This window comes from Kwoniella shandongensis, chromosome 5 (assembly GCF_008629635.2).
Source record: "Kwoniella shandongensis chromosome 5, complete sequence".
Classification (NCBI taxonomy): Eukaryota; Fungi; Basidiomycota; class Tremellomycetes; order Tremellales; family Cryptococcaceae; genus Kwoniella; species Kwoniella shandongensis.
Genome location: NC_089291.1, coordinates 52,122 through 72,514, shown reverse-complemented (window position 1 = coordinate 72,514; position 20,393 = coordinate 52,122). Strand labels below are relative to the sequence as shown.

Below are 20,393 nucleotides of genomic sequence, written 5' to 3'. Positions count from 1 at the left end.
GCCGAATCTATCAAGAGTTCAGCCTAAACTAGTAAACTAGTAAACTCCACGTGTCGTAACTGATAGACTCTCGTACCGAGCTTGGAGGGAGACTGCTATGCAGCGCATAGTGACAGAGACGACAGACAATGCTTGCTTGCTTGCCTTTCTTTCATTACTTGTAACGAGAAGACACGATGGCAGGTCTGCTGATGGTGATGTTGACACTTGGAGTGTGGATGACGACAACACCGTATTCTCCTTATTTCCCATTCAATACACCTCGCTAGGCTGAATCGATCTGAATGTACGCGCCGACAACACAGGAGAACCTGCTATGATGTACCACCCACCCGAAGATGTACATGGACGAGGGTAAGCGCGCCGACCGTGATCTGTCCTGCGCAAGGCAGTATAGACCAGGTCAGGTTCCCGACTCGATGAACACATTACCCCGACATCCATCCAAACCATGTTTATCACCAACTTCAGCCCTTTCAATTGTCCGAACCGATGCATCGTGGGTAAGATGCTTGACACAATTTCTCCCGTTCAGTCTCACACATATGCATACATGTAATGAACCCCCTTCCTTCTTAATCTTTTGGCTTCTCTGTAGCTTCGACCTTTGGGACTGAAGGCGCTGCGACTGTGGGCGCTGATGCGGTCGCAGGAACGGGGACTGTGGTACTTGAGGTAGCTGTGGGGGAGGCACCAGGAGCAGGGGAAGATGTGGCGAGTCTCGCATCAAGGGCTTTGAGGGCCAGTGCTCTTTAGACATGGTGATGTCAGCTTTGACCGGTCATCACCGTGGCATGGTGAAAGCTTCACTCACCTTCGTCGCTCTGCTTCGGCTCTGGCACCGCCAGGTCCAGGGAGAAGACCGTACGAAGCAGCAGGCTCATCCCATTGTTGGACGAGCTTGACCTTGACAGCAAGTTTGAACACCTGGTTTCCAGCAGCAGCGATGTACGGTCTGGAAAGCGTGGTCAGCTAACACTACTCCCACGCAGGGATAGGAATGACATCCAGCTCACCTGACGGGAGGGGGGAACCAATATTGGAAAGCGAAAGTCTCGCTTCTGTCTCCTCTAAATTCACCATTCTCGCTGAGTTTGAAGAATCGGAGGTAGACCCATGCGACGAAGAATCCGAATTGGATGAGCATGTAAGGAGATGATCCGAAAAGAAGGACCATGACGTTGGAGATGAGGAGGTAGATACCAGGGAGTGTCTACAGTACTTGTTAGTAAAGATATAGCAGTGACGAGTGATGGGTCCAACATACCTTCACTCGAACTTTGAACTTGCCCAGGAGCTGAACTTGATGTTCCGGGATAAGTTGCGTGAAAGCAACCAGGAATCCGACTTGCAATCCTGACAAACCGTGATACGGCAGACCCCACCTAATCGTTGTTCATCAGTCATGTGCCTGCAATAAGGTACACGAGAATGCTGTAACTTACAAAGCCTCCTCCTGTCCGACGACAAACCATACGATCCAGCTAAAACCAAATGCGATGATGTTGGATCCAACAATGACTATAGCGCAGAATCGAAGGAGTTCTCGAGCTCCCCATACTCGTTCGAGATATCGACATGCCAGGGGTAGTGTAACGACGGAGATAATGAGCTGGTAAGATACTTACATCAGCACAATACCCAAAAACCGACCTCCTCTGGACTTGATCCAGATGATCGCCGTTGCTCAAGAGATGAGTATTCCGCACTCACCTCTATAATGTTCAACTCTACTAAACCGGCCGTTAAGAAAGTCCAAGGGTAGATCAGACTCTTTCCGGGGACAAGAACCAACCAAGGTAAATCGATACCTGGTATTCTAGGTTCTGATGAACTCTGACTCGTGTAATAGCTCGAACCCAATCCGACGACCGTGAAGAGGACGAGTGTCAGTGTGAGAAGTCGAGTAGCAAGGGGGACGGTTTGGAGGAAGGGAAGAAAGGAGATTGCAGGCATCTTGCAGAGGACGCGCTTGGGGTCGATGACAAGATTGAGTGATGGTCGTAAGCCTCCGCTGGACGTTAGGGCAGCGTTGCTGATATACTTTGATGCGGATGTCAGAGTAGAAGGAATTCAATAACGAAAATAGAAAGGAAGACGCGTTCCATGTGCGGGAGACGTGCAGATATAACAAGATACACAAGATTATTTTATTTGCGCCCGTATTTATATAGCTTTTATCCCGTTCAACCAACTCGGACTACTATATCCACATCTCTCCATCTTCCTCTTACACTTTCACCTTGCAACATAGTACTCTTACTCGTCGATACCCATCACCTCGTCTGCGGCACCACAACGCACAGCACCCAACTACTGAGTTGAGATCCGTTTTTGCACGAGAAACTCGCTTCTAACTATCGAAGCTCCGATAACCCTTCACGCCCTCTCGACAGCTTCGCCTGGTCACGCACTACAAAATACCACACGAGTATATGACGAGATAGCAAACAATGTTACCATCCGACCCTCCGAAAATATCTTCGAGGGATTTCGACCCTGCAACTATGAGCGTGGATGAGGATGTTGATGAGAGAAGCGATGACGCGAGTCCCGGTGTAGAATTATCGAGTGTTGAGATAAACATCTTGGTCTATCTTGTGAGCTAACATCACTCCTTCCACGTTCAGGACGCGTAAAATGCTTAGCTGACACCAATGCCTATAGTACCTCCTCGAGTCCAACTTCAAACATACAGCTTTCACCCTTCTTTCCGAATCCAACTTACCCCAAACATCGCTATTCCAACACTTCAACCCCTCCTACCCTACTCCATCTTCCAACAACCCGAGAAAGGATAGACCGAACGGAGTGACTCCCGGTCCAGCTACAGGGAAGAGTCCCGTCACACCGACGTTTGGCAGATCTGAAGGCCGAATAGAACGAGGAGAACTGGTCAAGAAGCTGTGGAAAGCTTTGAGATGGGAGGAGGTAGAGAGGCACGTCTCTTCAAGTGGAGTGAGTAGGCTTCCAAGCAGCCTTTTCTGCCGTAGGCTGATATGAATAAGCAGGAACCATATCAGCCACCCTGTCCGAACCCCTTCCACCTGCTCATCCCCCATGTGTGCCCTCCATCTTATCCCTCATCCGCGTCAAATCCGCTCTTGCCCTTGCCGTCAGCATTGCATACGTCGCCACCACCGAGCAAACGACCCGAAGCTTTCCCTCCTCCCGCCGAGACTGAATCCGAACCAGTTGCGGGCCCCTCCAAAACAACACGACCGGAGCCGACCTCTCAAGAAGAACCAAGCATTACCAACAAGAACGATAATGGGAGAGGGAAACGAAAGGCTAGACGACCATCCTCAGAATCGGTATCTCGGAACGCCTCGCCTATCCGATCAGAATCTCCTGCTAAAGGGAAAGCTGTTGCGGATCGGGATAGTGACCGAAAGCGGGATAAGCAAGGCAAAAAACGTGCACGACTGAGCGAAGGAGAACCCAAGGACGATGAGAGTTCGATGGACATCGATGAGGAACCGAGGCGGAACGGAGAGAAGAAAGAAGTCAAGATTGCTTCACCGAAGAAGAAGGGAGACTCACTGAAGATACCGAGCGGATCTGCGTCGAGGGCTACATCACCTGGAGATAGTAGTCGAAAGGCGTCACCGTTAGCAGAGGCGAAGGAAGCAAACGATGGTGTTCCAGATGGAGATGTAGGGGTGTTCAACGAACATCGCGACTCGGTAAGTGTAGCCTTCACGTTGTGAACCCAAAGCTGACTTCTTTGTCCAGGTCTACTGTGTAGCTTGGAATCCTAAGAACCTAGACGTTCTGGCGACAGGGAGCGGGGATGGCACGGCCAAATTATGGGAATTCCAAACCGGCTCTTCAGAACACGCCTTGACGATCAACAAGAAGCCCGCATCCATCAACCACAAAGGTATCGAGTCAAACAAGAAGAACCTGACCGCTGTGTGCTGGCATCCCGACGGTACGATGTTGGCCACCGGATCGCAAGATGGTGTTGGTCGGCTTTTTACTCCGTCCGGTCAACTCCAAGCTATCATGTCGTATGGTCGAGGAGCTATCAATGCCTTGCGGTTCAACCCTTCCGGGACGTCTATTTTGACTGCGAAGGACGACTTTACGGTTTGCAGATGGGGGCATGGACAAGGATACACCATGGAAATGAAGTTGTGTTTCGATGCGCATACGAGTGAGTCCGGTGTGAAAGGAACTACGTGGAGATCTGCTGATAATCCTTGCAGAGGAGGTCAATGATGTTGATTGGCTTGACGACGACGTCTTTGCATCTGGCGGCAACGATCATACAATCTTCGTCCACCGAGCCACGGACAAACGACCTCGATTCACCTTTAAAGGTCACACCGATGATGTGACACGCATCAAGTGGTCTCCCGCTTTACCAAACAAACCCGTCTCTCAACGTCTTTTAGCTTCAGTTTCGGACGATGGGAACTGTATGATCTGGCGATTACCGACATACCCCGAAAGAGGTGGTAGTCGATCTTTGTCACCAGTGAAGAAGACAGATTCAGGGGACGACGATTATTTCCAGAACAACACGCCTGTGACAGGGGTGGACAATTGCTTGCATAGGCTGAACGTGGTTAGTGGGAGTGAGAACAAGAGGATGAATACGTTGGAGTGGAGTCCTTCTTGCGAGGAAGGAAGGATGATCCTTGCAGCGTAGGTGCCACAATTGCAATTGACATATGTATTCGTGCTGACCTAGCTATGCAGTGGTGGTCAGGACTCGACTGTCAAGGTGTTCAATGCCATTTCTGGCGAGTGTCTTCATGTGCTCTCCGGCCTCGAGTCAGGAACCGGTTCCCTTGCTTTCTCACCGCGAGGATTCGGAGGTCCTTTCGGTGCACTCGCTGCGGGTGGCTGGGATGGTCATATCGTAGTCTGGGACGTCGAGGTGAGTGGAAGGCCCTGTGCTACCTCGTTCAAGAGAAAGTGCTGAATCGTGACATGTAGTCTGGCAAGAAATTGCTTCAGCATGAGATTGATGAGGCGCCAAACAAGCAGAGCGCAAGGGAGAAGCCCATGATGGTGAGTCGCCTTATACAACTCGCGTGCCTACATGCGGTCTTGCACGGACTGTGCTGACCAGTGCTGTGTATAGCTCACCATGGCATGGCGAGAAGACGGCAAACACCTCGCATGTGGTCTATTCAACAAGAGTGTGATGACGGTGTATGTGGGAGGTTTGGCAGACAGTCAACCGAAGATCGAGGAGGCCAAGTGAGCAATGTGTAGGGGAAAAGCGAGGCATAGCACAGCGAGAAGAGAAGAAGTTGAAACGGCTTCATGTTAGGTAGAAGATCTTACAATATCTATGTCGTTTTTAGGGTAATTTGTCAAATGAAAGCGTATGAAATGGGCCCAGATCATGCTTCTCATCTGTATGTAGTGTCAGACGTGATCGTTTCGCTGTGCTTAGACACCGTTCTGCGACGTAAACATGCAAGCAGTATAGGTTTATCTGAATGAGATGCATCTCTGGTAGCATCCCCACACTCACTGTACGCTGACGGGGATTACCGGAATAAGTGAATGTGGCAGTTCGGATGAGGTTGATAGTTCCATTCCGCCGCGGTCCGTCTCTCTCTCTCTCTGTTTGATAGTTGTTGAGATTCGTTGATCCCCACAATCCACAACCGCAAATCGCAATCTTTGGCTTTGAGATTTGGTTTCAACAACTTTTGAATAACTTCTTTCAACCACAACCCAAAAAGGATCTTAATCCATCTCTCCCTACCTTCTCTCTCTCCTTCTCTTGTCCATCTGCCCTAATCCCCCAATATGTTGTCATTCGCTCATGTGGCTAAGAGATCAGCTGCGGCTGGATTGAGAAAGCAGGTCGTCTCTTCTCGAAGTGAGTAGGGGATTTGTTGATCCTCCATAACATCCCGTTGTCTATCGTCCAGAGCTGACAACTGCTCTCTTCCCTTCCCCTCCCCCCCTTCCCCTGCGATCTACTCTCTCATCACTCGTTTGCGATACTACCTCTGCACTCGGCGACCCCACAGCCCTTCGAACATCCGCCCCTAGCTCTGCCCTCTCCAAATTCACCATGCCCGCCATGTCTCCCACCATGACCGAAGGTGGTATCACCGAATGGAAGAAGAAGGAAGGAGAGAGTTTCTCAGCTGGAGACGTCTTGATTGAGGTTGAGACGGATAAGGCTACGATCGATGTGGAAGCTCAGGATGATGGTATCATGGCGAAGATCCTTGTGAGTTGTGTTTGCTCATCTTGCTTCTCCATTTCAAAGCAGGGAGATGGTAGTGGCCTGCTGTGAAAGCCTAAGCAAAATCTCTGTACCGTGTTTGGGGAAGCGCCTGAGCTACCGGCTTTTGTCCCTCTCATTTGTGCTCATGCTAATCTTTCGATCCCTCCCACAGCGACAAGACGGTGAGAAGGGTATCGCTGTCGGTACACCCATCGCCATCATCGGTGAGGAGGGTGACGATCTCTCCGGTGCCGACGCTCTCGCTGCCACTGCCGACGAGGCCCCATCCGCCGTTCCTCAGAAGGGAGACGATGCAGCACCCAAGGAGACTGAGGAGAAGAAGCCCGAGCCCAAGAAGGAGGAGTCAAAGGCCAGCACCACCCCCATGCTCGGTACACCTGCCGACGAGACCAAGTACGGATCAGGAAACCAGGACACTTCCGCTCAAAAGGCTCCCGAGCTCGCTAGTCAGGGTGAGAAGCCTAAATTCTTCGCCAGTCCTTTGGCCAGGAAGATCGCTCTTGAGAAGGGTATCCCTCTCGGTGAGATCAAGGGTTCCGGACCCGAGGGTAGAATCGTCAGGGTGAGTACCCTCAATCTCAGCTGGAGCAATGACAAGTGCTGACCCAGCTCATTTGCACAGGCCGACGTTGAGAAGTACAAGCCCTCCGCCTCTTCCGCTGCCAAGACCCCCACTTCCGGCGCCACTGCTCTTCCCGGCAAGGCTGCCCCCGCCTCTTCTGCCGAGTACGAGGATGTCCCCACTTCCAACATGAGAAAGACTATCGGCAAGCGATTGACCGAGAGCAAGCAGCAATTGCCCCACTACTACTTGACTGTCGAAGTGAACATGGGTGAGTGGGGTGTCCGAGCACTACGAACTGTAGCAGCGCCTTATACTGATGGTATTCCGCAGACCGAGTGTTGAAGCTCAGACAATTGTTCAACAAGGCTGGCGAGGGCAAGACAAAGCTTTCAGTTAACGACTTCAGTGAGTGGTGAACAGTAGACGTATATGATGTTACAAGTGCTGACTCTCTCCCCAGTCGTCAAGGCCGCTTCATTGGCTCTTGCCGAGGTCCCCGAGGCCAACTCCGCTTGGCTCGGTGAGACTATCCGAACCTACAAGAAGGCCGATATCTGCGTTGCCGTCGCCACCCCCAACGGTCTCATCACCCCTATCATCAAGGACGTTGGTGCCAAGGGTCTCGCTTCCATCTCTGCCGAGACCAAGGCGCTCGCTTCCAGAGCACGAGAAGGCAAGCTCAAGCCTGAGGAATACCAAGGTGGTTCATTCACCATTTCCAACTTGGGAATGTTCGGTATCGACAACTTCACAGCGATCATCAACCCCCCTCAATCTTGTATCTTGGCTATCGGAAAGACCGACTCCAAACTCGTTTTGGCGCCAGAGGAACCCAAGGGATTCAAGGAGATCCAGGTTATGAAGGCTACTTTGAGTTCGGACCACAGGACAGTGGACGGTGCGGTCGGTGCCAAGTGGTTGAAGGCGTTCAAGGACTACATGGAGCAGCCTTTGACTTTTATGCTTTAGATTGGGAGCTAGGTGATCTTGTGTGTGAGAGAGAGCCGTGTAAGTTAGTTTATATAGGTAGCATGGGGTAGTAGGATCAGTCAGTACCGAGATATTTATTTGGGAGATGATATATCATGATCATGCTAGAGGGTTTCGTCCTCGCTGCTGCAAATTTGTATGTGTATATTTGGTGTTCTCATCGTTGTTGCACATGTGGAAAGGACATTGTCCCAGGACGGAAGTAAATATCTCGACGCAGTTGGATGAGAGTGGAGGTCATCCTGTTTTTGACACTCGAGTTGTATTTGTGACGATGATCATTCTCCTTCTTCGTTCACTACTATATTCACAAACATTGTACAAAATGGCATCCTCTTCATCGCAAATACTATTACCGGGTCAACCGATCCCTAATTCGTTGGTCGCTCCGCCTGTACCTCAGCTCGGAGCGGGTGTGTACGAATATGGTGGAAAGATATTGGCTAGTATCGTTGGGAGACCAAAGAGAGAAGGAGCGGTGAGTCGCTTGTCTACAAATCCGATTCCAATGTACACCTGCCTTCTTCGAGGTTTCGATCAGCTATCCGTCAACTCCCCGAGTCCGGTCTTAGACAGTAGCTGAGCTGACGGGTGATGCTCAGGTCGTCAGTGTCGTAGGTAGGGAAGAAAGTGGAAATACACCAGATGTGGGGTCTATTGTAAGTGCTCTACCCTAGCAGTCGAGATCGAATATCAAGCTAATCTGTCTATGGTTCGACAGGTAATTGGAACAGTACGTATCCTATCTGTGTCGTCCTATCCTAGCTGCTTTGGCGGTGTACCGAAAGACAAATGGTGTGCTGGAAGCCCACGATCGCCCCTCTCTCCCTCAAGATCAATCTCCTCATACTTCATCTTCTATCCTTCCCTTCACATAATACTAGGCCTAATTATCGCTCCCTCATGCTTTCTGTCTCCTCTCTATCCCAGTAACACCAACACGCTTCCTGGTCTCACTGTCCACTGACACCAAATTGCTGTCCATCTAGGTCACCCGATTATCCCCCTTACAAGCGCATATCACCTTGACGATATCGAACAACCGTCCTCTCCCCGAATCATCTGAAGAATTTACAGGTGTCATACGTATCGGCGATGTACGATTGACAGAGAGGGACAAGATAAAGCTAGGAGAATGTTTTAGGTTGGGAGATCTGGTCAAGGCTAGTGTGGTGAGTGATTTCCTACGTCGGGCATCCGGAGCTTCCAGATGGGTTTGGGTCTGTTGCCGGGAGAGCGATGGTCGATATCGATGTGCTGGTATGAAATGAAGTCACGACGAGGGAAGACGTGGGAGGTCTTGACTTGGCACTCCCCTCACTTGTCCGATCTTACCAAAGACGCAAAGGGTGTGGACACAGCTGGCAGACGTTAGAGGAAAGGTCATATTGGATATGAACCGGAGAGATGGTGGTGTATAGGAATGGATGGCAGGCCAGACGTGTTTGGAAAACATCGGCTTGTACCGGGACTGATACCTCGCCTACGACCACACACCAGACCATGTGCTAACTTTTCTGCAGCTGAGTCTGGGGGATGCGCGAAGTTACTATCTCTCAACAGCTGCCAACGAGCTAGGCGTAGTGTACGCCACTTCAGAATCAGGTACGTCCGCACCCAGCTAACTCTTCGCAAGTATATTGCACGAGATGACAAAGCTGATCAGCCCGTATCCAGGCAATCCCCTTGTTCCCGTCAGTTATCAAGAGATGGAAGATGAGTCGACGGGAAAGAGGGAGAAGAGAAAGGTTGCAAAGCCGGAGGGTATATAGATGTGAGTGTGAAATAGACTTGTCGACTGGGTCGCCGATAGAACTGATGTTGAGGTGACTGTGAAGGTATTTGCATAGACATGTATGATAATGCCAAACTGCAATATCCGAGCCACCGACAATCAGAGAAGTCTATCTTTGAGGTCTCGAAAGTGCTACAAATAGTGCTTGACTGCCTAGCTGTCTAGTCTACAATGACGTGAACATTCTGCATCCCGCTTGGTCGCTTCAACGGCATTCCGCGAGGTTTGAGGTATTGACGAGACGCGAGATGTGCTCATCATACCTTCCAGTTGCCATTATGCGTATTTGCTTGATTTCATCTAACCTGTATCAACATCGACCCGGACCCAAAACCGGACATCATCGTTTCGACATCGCGACTTAATGGACCTGCCCTCGTGGTATTGCATCCAATCTATACCTACTACCATCGCAGGAGTCTAAGGTATAGAACAGGTCCGAATTACATCCATTGCGCTCTCGATTCACGACATCGATGTGCTTGGGGGGGGAGAGGGGTTGATTACTCCAAAATCGAAGAAGGCAATCGCAGTGCTTTGCAGGAAACCAAATCGGCTCTAGGAGATCGGAGCCTACTCGACACAGATGGTAGGGTTCCACGGGACAGGTTGCAGGCCATCTGCACAACAGCATCCCCGGTACGAACGAAGGACGCTTGATTCAGGCAAAGGATGAGAAAGGGAAACGAGGGTCATGTTATTCTGGACTGATACGAATGAATGATCACGGTTTCCAGAGGCTGAATGATGACTTCACAAGCTTCATGATTACCGTTGGGTCGAAGACGATAAACATATGATCATTGAGCCCAGTTGACATCTTCAGGTCATCACGAATTCTCGATTCAACCATGGACGGTCTCAAAGATTGCGGGGTGTACAGGGAGTAAGCGCGTGAGCGAGCATGTATACCTCTCACTTTGCAGTATGCATTGTAGAGTTGCAAAGATGGGTCGTATTTGAAAGCTAGAGATACTGGTAATGACATCGTCTTCGCCATGTCGACTTCGGCGGGTATAGTAGGTAAAGGTACTCGATACAACGAGACGGATGTTCGTATCTGGATTCTGACCGAGAAGCAAGCACGATGCGACAACACAGATCGGCTGATCCCAATCACTCGCCCAAGATATATCTCGCATTGTCGGTCTATCAGATACAGCTCGAGAGGTAAGACAGAGCATCGTCTTCTATTGCACATCTAGAGTGCTGTTTGCACGTCCATCACCAGTCAGCTGGAACACTCCCTAGCAGAGGTGCCACACCATCGTTCCGTTGAGTTTGCTCGCTTTACATCCGCAAGAACGTAGTCACGTCTCACGTCCAGGTTACTTAATCTGATCGCAGTGCATTGATCTCTCCCTACTTCCACTCCAGACTACGTGCATAGCGATTCCATGCATGACCACGTCCCAATCGTCCACTTTCCCGCAATACATAAACCACTACCTTTGACAACTGCCACATACCGCGGTGATTTCCGGCATTTTCCTCCGTGGCGAAATTTCCCCCTCTAACCGGAGCCTGAATTTTGCTCACCACCACACCCACTTACTGCACTCACTACGACGCAGCATCCCTCACACTCAATCTTCGACCTTGTTGTTCCTCTCTCCCATCCTTTCCTCTTTTCTCAACCCAAAAATCATACTCTTGCACCGTTTTGCAGACCCCAAAAGGAAACTGTAGACATAATGGTGCGTTGTATCTCTTTGCTTTCGTTCATGTATCCCAACGTGCTCTCTGCTAGAATCCAGCTGTGTGCTGTTGAGCTGCGGTCGCGGACGAATGTGGTTGACTGATGAAGATGATGTACTGACGTTTTTCTTCTCTCCTACAATCTTACCTCAATCGCTCTGCTCGAACCCGCTGCGCACCTGCTCCGTCCGTCACTGTGTCGCTTGGTCCATCCTTCACCAATTCGTCCAATCGCCCAACTCCCACCTTTGATCGATCATTGTGTTGCGGTCTTCGCTCGCTCGCCAAACCACTTTGTGATTTGTCTCGCTCGCTCTCGCAGCCCAAAGCCGCCGCTTCCAAAACCTCCGCCGCTGCCGCTGGCAAGCCCCTCCACAAATTCTACGTCGACGCTTCCGTCCCTGCCAACGACAACGTCTTCGACCTCGCTGCGTTCGAGAAGTTCTTGCACGACAGGATCAAGGTTGATGGAAAGCCTGGTCAGCTCGGAGAGGTCATTCAGATCCAGAAGGAGGGTGAGTTGAGGTTTTTATACTTCATTATGGTGTGGCGCAGACGATGGTCGATCATCGTGCGGGAGCTGGATTGTTGAGGTTGTTTGGACACTGCGTCGTTGAAGGTGCAGTGTCGGAACGGGGACTTGCGTTTCGTTGCTTGTAGCGGTGTGCGAGACTCTTTTCGGTTTGAAAGGAAGATCGTGCATCTTCATGCTGCACAACTTCCGTCGCTCTCACTGTCCCTTCAACCCTACCCACCGCAACCTTTGTCCTCTGCATTTATCATCTGTGCTGCATCTTCCACCGCTCGGCTCGTCGCTAACGCTCCTCACCTCCCTAGGCAACAAGCTCGTCCTCACTTCTCAGATCCCCTTCTCCAAGCGATACCTCAAGTACCTCACCAAGAAGCACTTGAAGAAGAACTCTTTCGAGAACTTCCTCCGGTGAGTGGTGCAATTTCATTATTTCATGTCATTCACCTATAGTGGTCCATATGACTACCACACTTGTCATCCCCCTACATGTGCTATAATCTTTTTCTGAGCCCTTACTGATGTGTCCATACGTCCGCAGAGTCGTCGCTACCGCCAAGGACACTTACTCTCTCCGATACTTCAAGGTCGACCAGGACGAGGTTGAGGACGAGGAGTAAATGTTTCGTTGAAAATACGAAAGCATTAGACGTAGAATGGGGGGTTCAGGAAAGTGGAGGAGCATGCATTTAATGGTGCAATAAATGACTTGAAGTTGCAGTTGCAGTTGCAGGTGCAAATCAAGCGAGCGTTCAAAGAGACAGTATAAGAAGTGTCGCATTTGTTCAAGAAAATGCACAGCATAGCTTTGGTCAGATCATAAGCGTTGATCCCCTTATGTGTATCGTTGTACCTGATGTTCAGAAATCTGGGCGAAACTATCAATGGACCGCGATGTCTTTCGTTTCGATGCGATGAGGAATCGACAATGGGCTCGCGGAAGGTTTCTTGCAGATCAATTTATTCCCCCAGTATGGCAACAACTAACATACGTTTTACAAGCAAAGCGGACTGGTAAAAGTCAGACAAGGTATATGGGCAGGATCAAAGATGGTGATAGATATTGTACGCTTGGGGGAGGTAGTAAAGCAAAGCATTCGTTGTTCAGCAACGTTGTCGACTAAGAAATGTCGAAAAGGGATGTGGAACAAGCAGCAGTGCGCAAAGAGGAAGAAGTCAGAGTGAATAACGGATAATACGATGTAGAATGGTGAATGCACAAAGTATCGTTTGAACCGCAGTGCAGTCAGGTCGAATAATGTCAATCAATGCGTTGTCCGTTGTCCTGGGTCTCGGCTCGTAAAGTGGGATAGCACTGAGACGAAGTGTTAGAGCAAACTGGCCGAGTAAGCTGTAGATCCTCAAAGAAGAGCAAAAAGTAGCTTACTCATTGCTCATGGCTCCATCATGCCATCATTGCTACACCTCACCACCATCCCTCCCCCATGAGCCCTTCCCCTTCGCCTGCAGCCGCCCTCATCTCTTTCCATACCTTATCGTCCTCCAACCCCTTCCCTTGCTGAATCTTGACATCACCTTCACACGTTGTTGCAAAACCCATATCGTCGAACAATGGGAACAGAGTTGCAATATCTTGAAGGGGAGAGTCGGGATCTTCGGCAAGCTGTAGTGGCGAAGAAGTCAGGCTCTCGACGCCTGGCGAAGGTGTGTAACCAGTGTTGTTCTGAGATGCGATGAAGTTCTCCAACTCCGAGAAGATATCGAATCCATCTCCTTCAGCCGGGAGTTGAATAGGGAAGAGCGATTCTCCACTAGATTCGGAGTACGGTGGACTGTTCTCCGTCGCTGGCGAAGAGACGTCGACCTCCGTGACTTGGGGCGAAGAGAGGAGTGTATCGAGCGATTTGCCTCCGGTATACTTCAGCGCATCTTGCATGAGCGATTCGATCTCGTCAAGGGCAAGCATGGGAGTCGGTGCGCAGTTGGGAGCAGGATAGGAGGGGTACATCTCGTTAATAGGTGTGAGGGAGGGAGTGGGGTATGGGTTGAACGATGCCGAACTTGAACACATGTTGCCGTCGCTCAAGATCATCGTTCCATCTTGTCCTACTCCCACATCCGGAATGACGTTCGTGAATTGCTGAGTAGGGATGATACTTCCATCGACCGTTGGTAGATTTGAAGGGTTGAAATTGAAGGTCGGCGGTATCGCTCCGTTTAGGTAATCGACTGGAACGTACATGGAGCCAGTATCGAAACATACCGTCATCTGAGGCTCGCCAACAGATTGGAGATAGTTGTAAGGGGGTATGAAACCCCCATTTGAATCAACCGAAGAGTCGTAAGATGATGTCGAGCTGGAACTTGAGCTCGAAGCGATGGATACAGCTCGAGTAGAACGAGAACCATCTTCACTTGTCGTTATTTGAGGGGATTGGAGACCGAGAGATACTTGATCGATAGAGGATGAGGAAGTGGGTTGGGGTGGTCGAGTACCAGAGCGACGTGGTAGTGATTTGACATGACGAGTGAATTTGGTATTGTGTTTGCGTGGTTTGTAATTCTCGCCCTTGTGTCGGTTTCGTCGATTTTGGAACTATTCGGGGAAGTGGGAGGTACAAGTGGAGGTGATGTATCAGAGTGCAACCGGTGTGGGTGGAGCAGGAGAGAACAAAGCGGTGTCGGTGTCGGAGATGTTCGGTGTAGTAGAGGGTGTATGTCGAGGGTACAATCGCGGTGAAGTGATCGAGAAAGAACAATAAGAAAATGTTAGCGTAAGTTGTGTGTGTGTGTGTGTGTAATCTGAAACGCGAAGAGGAAAAGGGTAGTTCAGGGTAAATGTAGATAGTGGCGATCAGTGCGTTTGAGAATTTCGGTGGAGTGAAGTGGACACAATAAGAATTTGGAGATCAGATCGCGCTCGGACTGGGAAGAATGCGATAGAGCATGTGAAGAGTGGGTGGCAAGAGAGAAGACTTACCCAAGTGCGGGTCTACCAAGGAGGGAAAGTCAGCGTGTACGAAGCTGCAGAACAGAAAATGACTTACTTGTGTCGGGGTAATGCCAGCTAACATAGCAACGAGATCATTTTCCGCAGGGGTGAGAGTATCGCAACCAGAATATATGCTTTCAAGCACATCGATGGTACTCTGAGTTGCTCAGCAGGAGAACAGATACAATAGTCTGGCACTCACCGGAGTAAAGCCAAATGCAGCCAACAGCGGATTGTGTCCTTGTCGATTTATGAGTTTGCTTACGACACTCCTCAAAGTACGGATCAGAGAATCACAGTGCCGAGAATACATGTTCTCGAAGACGCTGCATAGTTGCCGCTCCACAGCATGATCCGTCATGCCCCCTAGCTTCTCCACTGAGCTCATACAGGCTATTGTCTCTTCATAGCGCTTCAGCATCCTTTGCCGACTTTCGACGAGTCTGGTTCTAACGCAATCTCGTATGTTGAGGACTACCGTTTCATGAAGAAGAGTCGTTTGTAGATCGGTGAGGAATAATCCATCGTCGGGTAGTGCAAGTTCTGGACAAAGACCCACACGTTTCAACAACGAGGTGCTATGTGATCGCTTCGCAAGTAATCGCTCGATGCTGTCTGCACTCGACACGATATCCTGGATGATAGATCGATCTGCCATGGCAAGAGCTTCAAGTCGTAGTACAGTTGAGAGTAATGTCGTTGTACTCTACGCACGATCACTGTTGACTTGTTCATAAAAGGGAATGTCAAATTCTGGATTGACAGTCAACAACTGTCTCTCTCATTGTTGGTGACAGCATGTGCTCAAAGGCTCTGAATACCCGTATTCGCTTTTCTTATTGTTCTCGGAGAAATGAGCACGGGCTTCGGGTTGCATCACGATTTCCCTGCATAACGTGTGAATTCACGGATCTCCTATTGTTCTTGTACGTCAAAGGTGCAGCCTACGCTTTCGCGCTTGAAGCACAAGCCAAGCTCAAAAATGATGATAAAAGATCGACTCAGGCGTTCGATACACTATCTGATATCCGCAAATCCATGACATACCGCCTGTTGAATCTTTTATTTAGGAAAACAATGCCCAGCATTACGGACAAGCCTCTCGCCGAGCTCCTCCTAGAATTCCGAGAGTCCTTCTTCGAAGCCATAGCCTCTGGACAAAATATGAGCGCTCTTGTTGAACAATGGGAAGCTATCGAGCGATTGGTCGTGTTCCACAAGCAATCGAACAGACTGGATCAGACGACTGCGATGTTGGCTTTCAGCGTAGCTTCTCGAGTACATACGATTGCTCTGGCTACTATACGATTGCAAAAGATGTATGCCAGCGGCTTAGACGAATTGACGCATGGGGTCCAAGCGATCTTATTGTGTAAGCGTGATCGATCTATGTTACAACATGCCTTATTTGGCTGAATGCTGACTTTCTCCATTCACTCCGTTTAGCCGACGACCATCACACATCGCCCCAACGAGCGGATTCACACGTCTATAGCTCGCCATCGAATCACGAAACCGGCACTGAAGAGATCTCGAGTCAAATTCCCGGTACACTCGATTCACAAACTGTCTTTCTCATCGACAACAAAATTCCGCCATTACGCCAATGGTTCCTCGATCACTTCACCAGCCCCTACCCCAACAAAGCCGAACGCGACCGACTCGCCCTCGAAACCGGCATGGAAACCAAGAACGTCATGACCAACCTCACCAACTTCCGCGGTCGATCCGGCTGGTCCGATTTGCTCAAGAACCATTGTGGGAACGACAAGTCCAAGTTGCCTTTGTTGATGAAGCGGATCGAGAATGGACAGGAGAAGCGAAAGAATGTACTGGACGATGTGCAGAGAGTGAGAGAGTGGTTGAGTAGAAAGGAGGGAGGTGAAGTAAGACAGTTCATCAAGGATGTGAGTGGCGCGTGATGTGACAGACCTCACTCCATACACCGTCCCCCTTTCCCGTCTCAATTGACTCCCCTGATCACTCACCATATCCTCTGCTAAGTCCCGTCCCCTCCATACTCTCGCCTGGTTGGACAACGCTGACTAAGTCATTGATATAGCTCGTCGTCCAATATGGCGCATGTCCTCGTACCCCAAGCTCTTCCTCTTCTCGCTCGACAGTATCATCAGTCGGCAGAGTGTCCAACATCGTCGGTGGCGACACTTCTCGATCTGTCTCCATGTCTTCCGTCGACACCAACTTCTCCTCTTCCTCTAACGATACCCTCTGCTCATCGATGACCGAGTACTCTACCGATGGCGACGAGTACATCCCTCCTACCAACAACAAGAAGCGATTGCCCCATACTGCTTCCCACGCCCCGTCCAAGCGACTTCGTAATCAGAACTCGCAAGCCATTACTTCCCGATCTGCTTCGAACGACAACGAGTGGACGACTGATAGCGAAGCCGATAGCGATGACGAGCCAGACCTGGAGGAGGGAGCTCGCCCTATCTGGTCATTTGACGATGTGTGGAGCTCGCCACTATCATCATTCAGTGCTGCCGCACAAGAAGGATACCTCCCATTTGACGAAGAGGTAGGCTCGTCTTCGCAATCCGTCTCGCCCGCACCAGTATCTAGTACAACACCTCGCAAGGTGAAGCCGAGAAGTGCGTTCACCAAGGTTAGTCCCAAGGCTAGAGCTACCGGTGTCGGCCATCGAAGAAGATAGGGGTTTAGTAAAGGACTGCAGTAGACTGTCTAGTCAGCTGGAGAGGTGTTATAAGAAGGAGAGGGGAGTTATCATGATTGTTTTCGTCCTTGTGGGAGGGAAATCGTTTCAGCCCCCTGGTATGTTGTACATGCTTCTTCATGGAGGTGCCCTGTGTGTGTATTCCTTGTCCGTTGTGATCTCATCCTTCGTCCGCTTCCATAACTATTCCTATCATCCCACGTACTAGTCAATTAACATATGGAAGTATACCCCGCGTTTGCCATAACATGATCCGGAGAAGATTGCAATTCAACGTAAGAAAACCGCAATTCGGCACGGACTCGGCCGTGATGATCTAGCCGAGTAGATGGAAATAGCACGGAATGGGACCTCCACTATACCTAGCTGTGCTTGATCAGATACTTGTTTCTGCTTTGATCATCCATCCATTCCTCCACTGTCGTATCACTTCCAAGCTATTCAAAATGGTCATCTAGATTACCTACTTTATATGAAATAGATTGGGGTTAGAGCGTTCAACCTGACCTGCCTCATTCATGGACGAGTCGACCCAATGTCCGAAATCACCTTGAGAGACCGAGGATCTCTCCCGATTAACGAACCCAAAACGGACGACGTTGTGTTCGAGCCTCAGTCACAATTGCAACCCGATGTACGAGGAGAGGTAAATGGTGGAGATGGAGGAGAGAAGGTGGAAGACGATTTGACGCCTGAAGGAGGGTATGGTTGGGTGATAGTGGGATGTCTGATAGCGATGAATGCGGGAACATGGGGTGAGTTGCTTCCCTTCCTGTTGTCAAAGCTTTCCCTCTCGCAATGTCTTTCAACAGGCAGACATATATATACCAGTGTCTCTCTCTCAGAGGACAGACATTCTCCTTCATCGAGGTCTCACTTCATTTGTTGCGCTCTTCGTCGTTCTCATTTAGACTAACCACCATACCGCTCTGCAGGTGTCAACACGACCTACGGCGTATACTCGGCATACTACCTCCAAAACAACCACTTCTCAGGCGGCACGACACTAGGATATGCTTGGGTCGGTGGACTGAGTGTAGCATGCGCCTTGCTATGTGGACCGCTTGCGAACTTCCTATCGAGGATGTTTGGATTTAGAATAACAATGTTGTTAGGTGAGTGCTTTCAACCTCTCCCTGTAAAACAACGCTATGGCTTGTCTTGGAGGTACAAAAGAGCTATCGGTCCAGTCGCAACAAAAGATAGCATTGGCTTGAGTAGAGATTCCCGAGCAACGAGTGTGGGATGGTGCATGTTGCGGAAAGGGTGTATGAGGTCTGGCATAAGGCGAATCCCAAGCTGTACACTTTACAAATGGGGGACCAAGACATTCAAAGGGCTATCACGATAATGAGAAATGGCGCTGACATACTCATAGGCGCTGCATGTATCGTCCTCGGTCAATGTATGGCGGGAATCTGTAAATCATTCTGGACATTCTTAGTTTGTCAAGGGATAGTCTTTGGTGTCGGTGAGTGCATCATTCTGAATTTATACGCCAAGACGTTGTGCTAACCATGTGCCGCTTAGGTCTTGGCTTGACCCTCGTACCGTCACAACCTCTTCTTGCACATTGGTTCCATACTCGACTGGCTCTTGCACAGGTGAGTAACGGTTGTCTTCGTCTTGCTTGCTATCCCCTTCGATCCTACCATCCTACTGTGCCGGATCCCTCACGTTCTGCAACTATTCGCAAAAATGCGTTACCTCCCTTGCTCCAAGCAAATATAAGTCTGGATTTAAGCTGACCTCTCTGCAGGGCATCGCGACATCCGGCTCAGGTCTGGGCGGTCTCGTACTAGCCAACACAACCCGACTATGTCTTGAGAAAATCAACGTCAAATGGGCTTTGATCATCAACGGCTTGATCTCTTGCGTTTTGCTCGTGCCTTCGATCGTGTTGCTCCGAGGACGACATAAAGCTATGGGAGTGAGACAGGCGCCGTTGGAACTCAAGTGGTTATGGCACAGAGGGTTTGTGTGGGTATGGCTATGGGGTGCACTATGCTGTGAGTGAATTCATTCCTTGTCAGTTAACCCTGTCTTCACCCCACGACGACGGCTTCATTGCTTCGTAGCTGCGCGTCAGCGTCCGATTCCCCTGTCTTCCCCGCTCGCTTCATTTCTCTACACACTCTCTTCTCATGCCTATTTACCGTCGGACCGATACGGCCTTGTGATGTTCGACGTCATGAGCTTTTCATATGTATGACGAAAACTTTTCGCTTTCCTATGTCAATCGTTTGCTATCATATTGTGTTCTGTCTCTGGCAAAGCAATTTGCTAATGCTATTTCCTCTCGTAGTGATGGCCTACTTCGTCGCCCTCTACTCCCTTGCATCGTACGCTACCGACGCCCTTGGCCTCCCGCAGACCCAAGGAGCAGCTCTCCAATCTATCCTCGCCGCGGGCCAGATGATCGGCCGACCAATATGGGGTTATTTCCTTGATACAGGCGGTCGACTCAATCTCACTATCATCTGTTATTTCCTCTGTGGAATATCCACCTTGTGTATATGGTTACCAGCACGATCATTTGGCGTCTTGGTCTTCTACGCTCTTGTGCAAGGAATGACAGGAGGGACAATCTGGTCCGCCGCTACGCCCGTCGTGGCGAGAGTTGTGGGAGTGAAAGACCTAGCGTCGGCACTATCGATCTTCTGGCTCAGTCTCGTCATTCCAGCTCTAGTGGGTCAACCTATCGCCATTGCATTACTGGACTATTCGAGAAGTCATCTAGGGAGGAGTGGGGCTGTGGCATATTATATCCCGGTAGGGTTCTGTGGTGGTGCATCCGTAGGATGTGCGATGTTGTTATATGGTGCGAAGGTCTGGTTACAGGGGAATTGGAAAGTGTTTAGACGGACATAAAGAGGGATAGTGTTTTGGATTCTGGTCATCTCGTATTTTCAGGTCGTACATGTTACATAGTATGGGAT

At 49.9% G+C, this 20,393-nt stretch overlaps 8 protein-coding genes across 8 annotated transcripts; 6 read left to right on the top strand and 2 right to left on the bottom strand.

Moving 5' to 3' along the window:
• Positions 1 to 575: 575 nt before the first annotated feature.
• On the bottom strand, positions 576 to 1,956 carry CI109_102734 (uncharacterized protein; the record flags this gene model as incomplete). The annotated part of the gene is made up of 6 exons (XM_032006087.1): positions 576 to 750; positions 815 to 955; positions 1,017 to 1,213; positions 1,268 to 1,385; positions 1,446 to 1,612; positions 1,714 to 1,956. 6 exons carry the CDS (start codon positions 1,954 to 1,956, stop codon positions 576 to 578), a joined length of 1,041 nt encoding a protein of 346 aa, XP_031859668.1.
• A 497-nt stretch (positions 1,957 to 2,453) lies between these two features.
• On the top strand, positions 2,454 to 5,218 carry CI109_102733 (uncharacterized protein; the record flags this gene model as incomplete). Its single annotated transcript, XM_032006088.1, has 8 exons — positions 2,454 to 2,600; positions 2,668 to 2,958; positions 3,012 to 3,686; positions 3,736 to 4,159; positions 4,212 to 4,653; positions 4,708 to 4,888; positions 4,948 to 5,022; positions 5,096 to 5,218. 8 exons carry the CDS (start codon positions 2,454 to 2,456, stop codon positions 5,216 to 5,218), a joined length of 2,358 nt encoding a protein of 785 aa, XP_031859669.1.
• Positions 5,219 to 5,775: 557 nt separating this feature from the next.
• Positions 5,776 to 7,760, top strand: CI109_102732 (pyruvate dehydrogenase complex dihydrolipoamide acetyltransferase; the record flags this gene model as incomplete). The annotated part of the gene is made up of 6 exons (XM_032006089.1): positions 5,776 to 5,848; positions 6,003 to 6,208; positions 6,378 to 6,788; positions 6,849 to 7,059; positions 7,122 to 7,196; positions 7,252 to 7,760. The coding sequence occupies 6 exons, from the start codon at positions 5,776 to 5,778 to the stop codon at positions 7,758 to 7,760; spliced, it is 1,485 nt and encodes a 494-aa protein (XP_031859670.1).
• Positions 7,761 to 8,106: 346 nt separating this feature from the next.
• CI109_102731 (uncharacterized protein) lies at positions 8,107 to 9,553 on the top strand (the record flags this gene model as incomplete). The annotated part of the gene is made up of 6 exons (XM_032006090.1): positions 8,107 to 8,259; positions 8,384 to 8,440; positions 8,503 to 8,514; positions 8,771 to 8,953; positions 9,305 to 9,386; positions 9,459 to 9,553. 6 exons carry the CDS (start codon positions 8,107 to 8,109, stop codon positions 9,551 to 9,553), a joined length of 582 nt encoding a protein of 193 aa, XP_031859671.1.
• Positions 9,554 to 10,427: 874 nt separating this feature from the next.
• CI109_102730 (60S ribosomal eL22 domain-containing protein) lies at positions 10,428 to 12,423 on the top strand (the record flags this gene model as incomplete). The annotated part of the gene is made up of 5 exons (XM_032006091.2): positions 10,428 to 10,462; positions 10,547 to 10,628; positions 11,597 to 11,789; positions 12,112 to 12,214; positions 12,345 to 12,423. The coding sequence occupies 5 exons, from the start codon at positions 10,428 to 10,430 to the stop codon at positions 12,421 to 12,423; spliced, it is 492 nt and encodes a 163-aa protein (XP_031859672.2).
• Positions 12,424 to 13,229: 806 nt separating this feature from the next.
• On the bottom strand, positions 13,230 to 14,838 carry CI109_102729 (uncharacterized protein; the record flags this gene model as incomplete). The annotated part of the gene is made up of 3 exons (XM_032006092.1): positions 13,230 to 14,360; positions 14,745 to 14,756; positions 14,812 to 14,838. The coding sequence occupies 3 exons, from the start codon at positions 14,836 to 14,838 to the stop codon at positions 13,230 to 13,232; spliced, it is 1,170 nt and encodes a 389-aa protein (XP_031859673.1).
• A 995-nt stretch (positions 14,839 to 15,833) lies between these two features.
• On the top strand, positions 15,834 to 17,433 carry CI109_102728 (uncharacterized protein; the record flags this gene model as incomplete). The annotated part of the gene is made up of 3 exons (XM_032006093.1): positions 15,834 to 16,128; positions 16,203 to 16,663; positions 16,819 to 17,433. The coding sequence occupies 3 exons, from the start codon at positions 15,834 to 15,836 to the stop codon at positions 17,431 to 17,433; spliced, it is 1,371 nt and encodes a 456-aa protein (XP_031859674.1).
• A 269-nt stretch (positions 17,434 to 17,702) lies between these two features.
• CI109_102727 (uncharacterized protein) lies at positions 17,703 to 20,325 on the top strand (the record flags this gene model as incomplete). Its single annotated transcript, XM_032006094.2, has 7 exons — positions 17,703 to 17,729; positions 17,936 to 18,209; positions 18,390 to 18,569; positions 18,833 to 18,925; positions 18,985 to 19,058; positions 19,214 to 19,463; positions 19,760 to 20,325. 7 exons carry the CDS (start codon positions 17,703 to 17,705, stop codon positions 20,323 to 20,325), a joined length of 1,464 nt encoding a protein of 487 aa, XP_031859675.2.
• Between the last annotated feature and the right edge of the window lie 68 nt (positions 20,326 to 20,393).